Source organism: Condylura cristata, unplaced genomic scaffold, assembly GCF_000260355.1.
Source record: "Condylura cristata isolate star-nosed mole 26May11 unplaced genomic scaffold, ConCri1.0 scaffold00032, whole genome shotgun sequence".
Classification (NCBI taxonomy): domain Eukaryota; kingdom Metazoa; phylum Chordata; class Mammalia; order Eulipotyphla; family Talpidae; genus Condylura; species Condylura cristata.
The window spans coordinates 12,931,676-12,942,724 of NW_004567133.1; the positions used below are offsets into that span (position 1 = coordinate 12,931,676).

Sequence of the window (11,049 nt, forward strand, 5' to 3'; positions counted from 1 at the left end):
CACACACACACACACAAATTAGACAACCCTAGCAGCTCTAGCAGAGACTACCATGGGCAGACAGAGCAAACAGACCCCAGAATGACCCACCCCGCCTAAGTTGGCACAGAGGGAGTGTTTTTCTTGTTTGCAAACCCAGTGCCAGGTGTCCGCCCTGTGCCTGGGATCCCCATAGGACTGTGCCTAGGACCCTGAGATGCCAGAGTGTGATCAGGTTGGGGGTGGGGGCCTCTCAGGGACCCTGCGGGTCTGGGGTTAGGGCAGGGACTCTGTAGGGCTGTTCTCGTGCAGCTATGTGCAGAGCACAGGTTAGGAGGCTTTGCAGAAGGCCCAAGTGTACAGGAGAGTCGGCACTGCCAGGGGCTGAGGATGCCCAAGGAGCCCCAGGCAGGAGTGTCTTCCCCACAGGAATCAAGGTTGTGACAAGGACCCCTGAGGCTGGCTGGGCAGATTCTGGTGAATCTGGTGAGCCAGGTGGGGAGGAGATAAGGACACCGCAGCCCGAGGTGTTTGTGAGGGGGTTGAGCTGGAGATGAAGAGGAAGAGGAAAGGGCCAGCAGTGTCCCCAGGAGCTGGAGAGCAGCTGCTGGGAGATAGCCCTGAGCTGCGCCTGGACAGGGCAGCTGAGGGCGTTCCAGGGGCTTCCACAGAGGTGGGGCACGCTTGCCAGGCCTGTGGGTGGGAGAGCGGGGTCTCCAGAGGGCGAGGTGAAGTTTTGAAGGCTAAACTCCTTTCACATTTTGTTTTTCTGTAACTCCTCTCTACATGAATATGTTCCTTTTCCCACTGAGAAAAAAAATGGACCTTAGTTGGGACTAAGTTGAGAGTCTTAGTTGGGACTCTCCAATTAAGTCAGCATGCTGAAAACATGATCGAGAGAAAACGCGATGTCAGAGGTGTGAGGCTGCGCTGAGGTGTGAACTGCTCTGCAGTTCACCTGCATGGCTCTCCCCATGTAATGGGCTAGCCGCTGCCCACAGGCCCGGAGCTGCCCAATGACAGCCCACCACCCCGTGCCTGGGAGGGCAGTGCCGGGTGCTGGTTTACAGGGTGGTGTCTCCTTACTGCTGCTCTGACCTCAGCTCCCTCACCAGAAGGATGAGCTGCTCTGGAACTCTGATGAACAAGTCATTGTGGGCCTGGTGGCCCTATCTGCGGCAGTGGCTCCCTCAGGGCCCCCAGTGCTCCTGACCACTGCCGTGAAGAAGGAGCACTGGGCTGGGTGGGATTCCCAGTCTGGTCAGGGTGGGGCTGGCAGTGAAGCTGTGGGAGTCGCCTTTCCCAGCTGGGCCTCCCCCTTCTCACTGGTGAACCACAGGGTTCCTGATCACACCTGCTATGGTCCGTGCTGTGCGGGGATCCAGAGGGATGACTGGGCTGGGACTTGGGATTTCCAGCCCCAAGAGGAGGCTGTACCTGGGCAATGGCACAGAGGAGAGGTCTGAATCTAGAAGGGAGGTGTGTGTGTGGGGAGACCCAGAAGAAGGCCCCCCACAATCATCCTAGAAGCCCGCCTTGATGGCAGGAAGCTTGTTTAGTGATGTCTGAGGTCCAGTGCCCAACACAGGCTGCTGGACAGATAGTTGATAAACTTTTTGCAATCTGACACCCTCTGGAGTTGACAAGGGTCAGCATTCCTGGACTAAGGCCCAGCCTATGCGAAGGCCTGGTGGTGTGAGCACTCAGATGCTGTGGCTCTATAACATGTTTTCCCTTTCACAGCTACCTTGAGGACTTTGATAGTAATAGTTAGAACTTGTTATGTGCCAGGGGCTTTGCATGCATTATCTCATTCTTTGAATTAAGGTTTCCTCATGCTTTTATTGTATGTACAAAGAGACGAATACACAGGGAGGTTAAGTAAGTTGTCCAAGGTTACACAGCTGGGACATTGGAGAAGCAGGATTCAAACCCATACTGGCATCCAGGTCCTTTTCAGGCTCGTGCCCTTCCCAGGGCCCAGATAGCCCTGACCTGTAGTGCCATGTCCCCTCCCGTGGCGCCCAAGTGAGCAATCCTTAGAGCTTGGCACGGTCAAGGTACCGGGCACATGGGGGGAATACGTGACCCTCCAAGAATAAAAGAATGGCTGATTCTTGAATGGTCACTGTAACTTTTTGATTTGTTTTCTGATTCTGTTGATGCACAACAAAAAATGCTACGGATACTGTGCTTCATTTCTAATGATAGTCTTGATAGGAATGTAACTTCCTCTATTCTCGATACTGATTTACTTCTGAGAAACTCCCTTACAATCTTTAATATTATTATACAATTAACTCCTATATACCAGGTGGTTTGTGAAATGAATGGAGAGAGTAATTAAAAGGATTAAAAAGGCATAGGTGATAGATAGGTTATTTGTTTAGCAGCACTGAACCTTGAATACACGGTGGTTTCCTAGAGCCCCAAGTTGGTTTCGGGCCCCTGGCAACATCACAGAAACAAAAAGAAATTAATGTATTACCTGTCATGCCTCTATTGAAAAAATCATTGTACCCCTATATTTGCTTGCCAAGAAAAACTGTATAAATGCTCTGCACTCTTAAAAATAAATGACATTCAGATATGCGCTCCTAGAAGTCGTGTCTGTCTGTCACTCAACCTCATCCTTGTCCACCCTGCGCCAGAATTGCCATCCCTGAAACTTGTCTCCTGCTCCTGCTGTGCTGGTCCGCGGCACTGCAGCCTCTCACCTTTGTCTCCCCAGCCTCCAGGAGGTCACATGTGCACCGACGCGGGATCCTGGACCTGGCAGCGACCATGGAGTGTGCCAATGGCCACAACCCTTTAGCCTACATAACCTACGGCTGCTACTGTGGCCTGGGTGGTTCTGGCCAGCCCCAGGACACTATTGACTGGTGAGTGCATGCTTGGGTCCAGGCTGGGGGTCTTCTATCCCCTGGGTCAGGGCATATGAGGAAATACCCAAAGCTTGGACCAAGAAAATGCTAGCCTGTGGAACTACCTTGCAGGCACAGGCAATATGGCCAGGAAGGCCCAACCTTGGGGCCAACAGCCTTCTGGCCTGGCCATGGGGTGGTTACTTTGGTTGAAAAAGGAATGACATCAAGTTGATAAGACTTAGTTAGCTCAAGGAACTGCTCTGCGAACCCTGGTGAGTCCTCACAATGAGCCCACTTCATAGGTAAGGAAGCTGAGGCTCAGAAGGATTAAGTACCTTGTCTCATGTCACATGAACTTAAAGGGTGGATGCAGCCTGGTGGGATGCGACCCCTCCACTTGTCTCTGCTGCTGAATAAGCTGCCTGGGCAAGGCCAAGGGCTTCGGACTCTCTGGATGCCCTCCTCTGCAGCCATCCTTGGTGGTTGGCAGATGGTGGTACAGAAGAGGCCTGGTAGGCCTTCTACTTGGAGGTAGTTGACTGGAGCGGAACCTGACTGTTTCCACCCCTGGAGGGTCACCTACAGACCCCCACTCGGCCCTGTGCCCCTGCCCCTGGCTCTCTGGTCACCTGGCTCCCGCAACTCAGGTATTATTCTTCTAGGAAGGCTTCTCTGCAGCCGGGCTGGGCCTGGCACCTCTCTGGCCCCCAGAACCCCCTCTCTTTAGCCATCTTAGCACTGCCCACCGGCGATGGCTTCTCTGCCTCCCCACCAGACTGCAAGCTTCTGGGGCCCAGAGCAGGAGCTGGCTGACCTGTCAAGGGTTCAGCACAGCAGGGTAGTTGGCTAGATGGAAATACTAGTGACTGAATAAGTGAGTGCATGGATGAATGATGGGCAGGCCCAGGGGCATTGTGGGTGCTTCTCAGAATTGCTCAGCTGTGTTTATTGAGGTCCTGGATGCAATGGAGAACAGCAGAGAGACAGACAGAACAGCTTGCTCTACCAGAGCTCTGTCCAGTGAGGAGGATAGCCGTTAACCTACTTTCTCCCTGATGAGGGCCTCCTGTAAACCTGGCCAAGGGACGGAACCTGGGATTGTGAGAGGTGTAACAGGATACTGTCACACCTTAGGGGGGTAGGAGCCCCGGTGACATCCTGGGCATGGGGGTCCTGCTTGGGTTGAGACCTAAGGAGGAAGAATCGGCAGGAAGGTGTCCTAGGCAGAGGGCAGGACTTGGGCAAAAGCAGGCAGTGGGTAGGCGGTCAGGAATGGAGGGGAGGTTGGTGGTGCTATTGCAGAGCCTGAATGAAGGAGGAAGTCCTGGTCGCACCAGGGTCAACAGGGATTCTCAGGGGCTGAGGCTGGGCCCCAGGAGGGGGTTCCCTGGTGGCTTCTCCCTCCCCACAGCCCTGGCTTGGGAGGATGGCTGGGCGGGCATCTTCCCCCACCCACACCTGTGCATCCGCAGGTGCTGTCAGCGCCACGACTGCTGCTACGCGCGGACTGAGAAGGCCGGCTGCAGCCCCAAGGTGGACAGCTATTCCTGGCAGTGCGTCAGCGGGAAGGTCCTGTGTGGTGAGCTCCAGCCCTGCCTGCATCGACCCCCCACACCCCAGGGCACCCTGGGCCCAGCCAGAATACTTCCCCGGCTTCTTCCCGCTCTCCATAGCCCACCTCAGGGTCCTCTGACATGAGTAATCTTTTACACTGAGCACTTGAAAACCAAACGGGAGGCTTGTCTCTTGCTGCCTGGACAAACACCACAAGGACAGAAAGGACAGCAGGCATCTGACAGGACACCCATGTGTCCTCCTTGTGGAGACCTGCCGCGGGAGGGGGGTGAGGCAGGGCCAGACGCCCACCTGGGAACATGAGGGGTGGCATGTAGGACACCCCGATTGCGTTTTAAAAAAAGAAAGAAAAACTCTCCAAAAGTTACACACTCTTTTCCATGGCTGCACCTCTGCACATACAAAGCTCAGAAAACGACGCGTAGGGATACACTCCTGACGGAGAGGACTTGGGCCACTGTGGCTGTCCAGCTGTCCAGCACCGTTTGTGGAGACCACAACAGAGGTCTTGATACCTTTGTTGAAATACTTGCCCTTGATCAGTGGCCTCTTAGAGCCTCAGTTTCCTTACCTGAAGAAGGCTGTTACAAAGATGAGAAGGGGTTTATAACTTGATAAACAGGTTGACTGGGGTCGTTACTCTCCCTTTTCCTCTCCCCTTTCTCCCTCATCCTATCTGAACCTCTTTCTGACCCCCACTCCTTCCCCTGAGAGAACTGAGGGTCTGGTACGACTCTCCTCTACACTCCAGTTTCTGTGGATCGGTCTGCCCTGGAGGGAAGGGCTTTCCTAGGGCCCCTTAGGGTACTCCTACACAGACACAGGGCATCTCAGCCTGTCCCTTCAGGATTAACTAGGAGTGGGCAGAGGAGCACAGTCAAATCACTAAGGAGACATAGTGTTTAGGACTGAAAGTGCCACAGACAGCGTCCTCTGGCTGGAGAAACTGAAACCCAGAGGGGAGTGACTTGCCTAGCACCGCGGTGCCACACCAGGCACAGCTCCCGCCCAACTGCCCGGCCCAGCGGTCCCGTCTCCCAAATGCCCCGGTCCTGCGAGGGTAGAGCGGAGCGGGACCTTGAGTGGGAAATCGGTTAAAGACCTTTCCCTTCTCCCTTTAACCTACATGTTCTGCTTATTCTTAACCCTGGAGAAATGAGGGTTTTGGAAAATATTTATTGGTTTGTCTGTAGGTGGAGTCTGCCCGTTTATAGAAGTGCCCTCCCCGAACCAAACAAGAAGAACCAAATATCTATTATGTGTTTTTTTTTTTTTGGTTAAAAATATTCTCTTATTCTGTTTGGAGATATTTTGAACATAGTTGTTTATTTAATTACAGGTGGGACCCATTTTCCACTTAGGGGTTTGACTTAAATATATTAAACAATTTTAAGCCTGCAATAATATTTACTGGCAGGTCTGGGGGCCATTTTTCCTTCTAAATTCTTCATTATTGACTAGCATGATGCTGTTGGGTTTCTGAGGTCACAGCATAGTGAGATCAAGTCGTGGTTGTGAAACTTCCTTCTTGCTCAGGAAAGGTGGGAGCACATCCCTTCCAAGCTCATGACCTTGAACAAGTTTCTGAATCCCTCTGTGCCTTGCTTTCCTCATCAGTAAAATGGGAATCATAAAATTGAGATGCCACGTTTGTAGAAATATCTGGGGAAACGGATGGCGTTTCCGTAGTCTCCCAAAGAATAGTACTGAGACTCTCCTCCCACCAGGCTCCCAGACTTCCTGCTAGCTTTGCTCTTTTTAAAGATTTATTTATTCATGCACACAAGAACTGGGCTGCAGGCCAGAGACTTGGCGTAGGGGTGAGAGGATTCACCAGAGACAGAGCAGAGAGCAAAACAGGCAGATTGACTGAAATCCACTGCTGAGGGCAGCAGCGGGTGGGTCAGGAGAGGTCTGCCGCCATGTGGGTCAGCTCCCTGGCCGGGGGTCGAACCTGTGCTGCAGTGGCTGCGGACAGCCTCATAGGGCTGCGCCTTAACCCATTGCGCCACCAGCCATCTGCTAGGCTTTTGCTGACAGAGTGGGGTGGCTTTAGTCTAGGAGGAGGGTGGGGAATGGGGCCTGTACCCCATGCCTACCGGTGCGTGTGTCAGGAAAGATAGCAGGTGTCAGCACAGCATGAGGCTACAGCATGAGGAACCTGAAGCTCACAGCAGGTGAGCTGAAAGAAACCAGGTGCAGGCAGCAGACCAAAGCGCCACAGGTCACATTACATATGAGTCATTTAAAGGAAATCTTCAGCACAGGCAAACCCGTAAGACAGAAAGCAGATTCGTGGCTGCAGGGAGAATGGACTCAGGAGAAACGGGGAGCAGGGGTGACTGCTGATGGGCTTGGGGTGGTGGTAATGTTTAGGAAGTAGAGAGAGGGGATGGGTACATGACATTGTGAATGTGCAACCGTGGGTGAATTAATGATGTCTTGGTCAACGATGGTCCCGGCAGCCTGGGCATGAGAGAGGCTGGGCCCTCCAGGCTTGGGTTATGCTCTGAGACGTTAGCAGAGAGGAAGTAGCCTCACGTGTATTAACCCCATAGTTAAGCAGCATGTGGGCACTTCAACATGGCCCAAATGGTCAATTTTATGTTATGGGCATTTTGCCTCAACAAAAAAGCAGAGGTACGTGGTGAAGGGCGTTCTTTTGTAGGGAATGAGTAGGGTCAGGGAGCTCATTGATAAGATGCTTTTGAGGCAGAAACCTGGGTAATGAAAGAAACCATGAGGAGGTGGTGGGCATCACCAGTGCAAAGGCTCTGAGGTGGGGCTGGGTAGGGGGAGGGGGACGAGAGGGACGCTGGGGCAGAGTCACCTGGGCTGAGAGCAGTGGGCAGTGATGTCCGGGGTGAGAGTTTCACATTCCATCTCAGCTAGCTGGGGGCCAGGGAGGCTTTGAGCAGAGAGGCAGGATCTGACTTGCATTGTAACCCAACCGCTCTGGCTGCTGCAAGGAACTATCCTGGAGGGGACAGAGGGGGAGCCAGCCCTGGGCGGAGGCGGTGGTCTTTGTGAGTGGTGAACGCTGGGGCTGGCCTCTGCACAAGTTTGGCTGGAAGAGGAGGTGCAGCCCTTGCTGATGGATGGGTGCTGGGGGGCAGATGCTGGCTGGGGTACCAGTCACCCTATTTGACCAGCTCACCTCCAGCCAGCTGGTGTGTCATTCTGCAGCTCCTTCCTCAGCAGTCCCCACCCCAGAAGGTCATTGTGCTCCCCAGGGCCCTATCTCTTGGGTCTCAGCACATGGAATGTTTATGGCAGGAAGTCTTGCTCTTGCCCTGGCTGGGTCCTATTACCGATTGCAAGACGTACTGTTGTGATCTTCCTGTCTGTCTACCACCACCTCCATTGCTTTTTCTGATTCAAACTTAATACATGCTTGCCATGAAAAAATCAAACATTGCGGAAATATTTTTTTATTATTAAATTTATTTTTGGGGGAAGATTTTTATTTATTTATACATACAGAACTGGGGTACAGGCCAGAGGCTCTGGTGATTCACCAGAGACAGAGTGGGAACAGGCAGAATGACGAAGTGCACTGCTGAGGGGAGCAGCGGGCGGGTCAGGAGAGGTCTGCTGCGCCATGTGGTCACCTCCGGGGTGGGGATAGAACTCATGCTGAAGTGGCTTTAGCTTCTTAGTGCTGCATTTACCTGCTGCACCACCAAGGAGGACCCATGGAAATATTTTAAATGTAAATTGTGCTCCATCCCCAGAGTTAATTAACCTGTTATGTGCCGCACCTCCTCCAGATGTGTGTATAAATGCATCCAAATCTAAAGGTGTGCAATAGCAACGATCAGATCACACTACTTACATCTTATCATTTTTTTTCTTTTTTTTTTTTAAGATTTATTTATTCATGCATACAGAACTGGGGTACAGGCCTGAGGTTCAGGGGTGGTGAGAGGATTCACCAGAGACAACGTGGGGTGCTGCATCCTAACCCGCTGTGCCACTGGGGAGGGCCCATTTATCCTATTTCTGGCGCTGTGTCTGGGACGTCTTAGAACATACCAGTTGACCTCATTCTTCTAAAGTTGGATAATAACCGATGGCAGAGCTTCTCCCTCTGGACAGTGCAGGTGTTGGGGCCAGATGGAGCTCAGTTGTGGGGTGTCCTGTGGATGTTGGGCAGCAGCCCTGGCCTCCGCCTTCCACCTCTCATCCCCACTCTGTGATATCCAGAGTTGGCACAGGTCACCAGTATCCCGAGGCTGTTTGCAAATCTTGGCACAGCTGGGTGAGGCTTCTGCAGCCTGGAGTCCTTGATTTGTTGGGTCAAATGCTACATTGGCAGCACCTCTAGAAATGTGTAGGCAGGGCTGGGGGGCAACCAGAAAGTGGGCTAGAGGACTTGTCCTGAATGGGCATTTATTGTCTAAGCAAGGACATCAAAGAAAATCTATTTGTAGAGGTTGGGGAGGGGTTGAAAGGTCACAGGGTCCCTGGAGCTCAACACCCACACCCGTCACTGTGTCCTCTCTGGGTGTTGCCAAGCTCTCTTGGGTGTGGAGAGGCTGATGAATTTTCTGACTCTTGTGCTTCATCTTGCCAAGGATCTCCAAGAAACACATGAATTTGAGGGGGGAATCTTTTAAGATAAGCTGGGGGGTCAGCTCCTGTTTACTGAGCGCCTACTAGATAGCCTACATGTTAATAACTCGGCCTCTTCATTTTCCCAGCAGCACTCGGAGTAGACTATTACCCACCCCCATGTTGCCACCAGGACGCTGAGCTGGGAAGGGTGCATGTCTAAAGGCCCCTGGCGGCTGCCCTCGTTGGCCAGACAGCACTCCGAAGTGTAGGCCTCACAGGCCTCTGGAAGGGACTGGGAAGGGCTCACGGAGGGTGGGGTGGGACTTTACTCACTTAAGTAAACAAGTAAAAGCCCTCACTTAGAGACAGTGGGAGGCATGGTTAGGTGACAGATTCCACCTTCTAGACCTTACGATGTGAAGGTCACACACGCTGTAGCCCATCAGGAATAGAGTAGGGGAGTTCCCAAGCCAGGACACTGACCTCCGAGTGGCAACCTCTCTCTCTTTACAGAGTAGGCCCAGGGTGGAGGGGGAGGTGGAACACCTGATTTCACCTGAAACAAGCTGTGTTTCTGGCGGGAGCATCTGAAAGAGACTTGGGGAAGGAGGACAGAGAGACCGCGGAGCCCTCCCTGAGTGCCTGTCCTGTGCTCAGCCCTCGGGCCCTTGACACAGGCTTTGCCCTCCAGAGCCCTGCCAAGTAGATAATGCCCCCGTTTAGGCTCAGAAGGTCAGGGGAGGTCACGCGACAGAAGCCGCATTGCCGCCATCCCCCCACGGCCTGGATGGTGCCAGGGAACTACTATCTTCTCGACACAGATCCTCACATGAAGTAATGCAGTATGGATGCAGAAAAGAATTCAAAAGGTCTACGTGGACGTTGGACTTTTCATTTGAAAACAATTCCCTGGACACTCCTGTCTTCTGTTAGGTGGAGGCCATCAGCTCCCTCCTGGGCTGCTGCTGTGGAGATCCCCGGGGGGTGGGTGGGTTGGGGGTGCTGTCAGGTCTCCAGGCAACGTGGCACCTTCCTAGGATGCCCTTTGTGTCTGTCTGCAGATCCCGGCAGTTCCCCGCTCTAACCTTAGTTTCCCCACTTCTTCCAGGCCCAGTGGAAAATAAATGCCAAGACCTCTCGTGCAAGTGTGACCAGCAGTTTGCCTACTGCTTAGCCAAAGCCAAGTACAACATGAAGTACTTCTTCTTCCCCCAATTCTTATGCGGGGTCAAGTCGCCCAAGTGTGACTAACTATTTTGATTGGAAATGTACTTTTACACAAGGAAATAAAACTTTTCTCTAATCAACAGCAGCATTCAGTCCTTTGCAAGGGAGAACTGAGGTCCAGTGTTCAAGCTGCAGCCCTGTGTTTGCTCTCTCTGCTGTTCCGGATCCTGGGCCGGAGCTATTTTGGTGTCCAGTTTGATGAAGGTCAAGTTTTACGACTGACTTACAAAATCCCAACTGTGTTTATGACTATTAAGGCTGGTGCCATTGTTGGGGACTGTGACAGTGGAGGTTCTTGCAGAAAAGAACTTCGTGAGGCAGCTAGTTTGCTAGGCAGGGACAAGACGGACACTGCAGGCCTCAGGACTGGGCAGAGCGGAATGAGGCAGGGGGCTCTCAAGGGCTCCCCTTAATTGCACATGCCTTGCTCCCATCACTCCCCACTCCCAGAGTAATTGAACGACCCCTCCCACCCTTTCTCGGAGTTTGGGGAAACTTGTTAAAAGACTCTTCTCAGGCCTCCCAGACCTGCCAGACCCTATCTGGGCCTTGACCCAAAGCAGCAGCCCCAGCTGGCAGTGAATGAGGGCCCTTTCCTATTGCCCATTTTGGAGGTTTGACCTTTATGAAAAAGGCTAAGCTTTGTCTTCTTACCTGTTCCTGACGGCAGGTTGTCAGGTATGAATGAGCACCTACTTAATATGCACCTGGCCCTTTCCTAGGCTCTAGACTGAGGCAATAAAGAAGCTGAACAACACCTACCCCGTGAGGTTCAAGTCCAGGAACTGTTAGCTTAAGAATGTACTTTCCTGGCCCTCCCTGGTGGTACAGGGGGTTAAAGCAC

At 52.7% G+C, this 11,049-nt stretch overlaps 1 protein-coding gene across 1 annotated transcript in view; it reads left to right on the forward strand.

The window, feature by feature from the left end:
- The window catches only part of PLA2G10 (phospholipase A2, group X), a 32,208-nt gene extending 21,159 nt beyond the window's left edge, over positions 1-11,049 (forward strand). Inside the window, exons 2-4 of the mRNA XM_004691749.2 lie at positions 2,711-2,861; positions 4,319-4,425; positions 10,087-11,049. Of these exons, the coding sequence (XP_004691806.1) occupies positions 2,711-2,861; positions 4,319-4,425; positions 10,087-10,229 (401 nt within the window). The 3' untranslated portion in view covers positions 10,230-11,049. The remainder of the gene's footprint in view (positions 1-2,710; positions 2,862-4,318; positions 4,426-10,086) is intronic.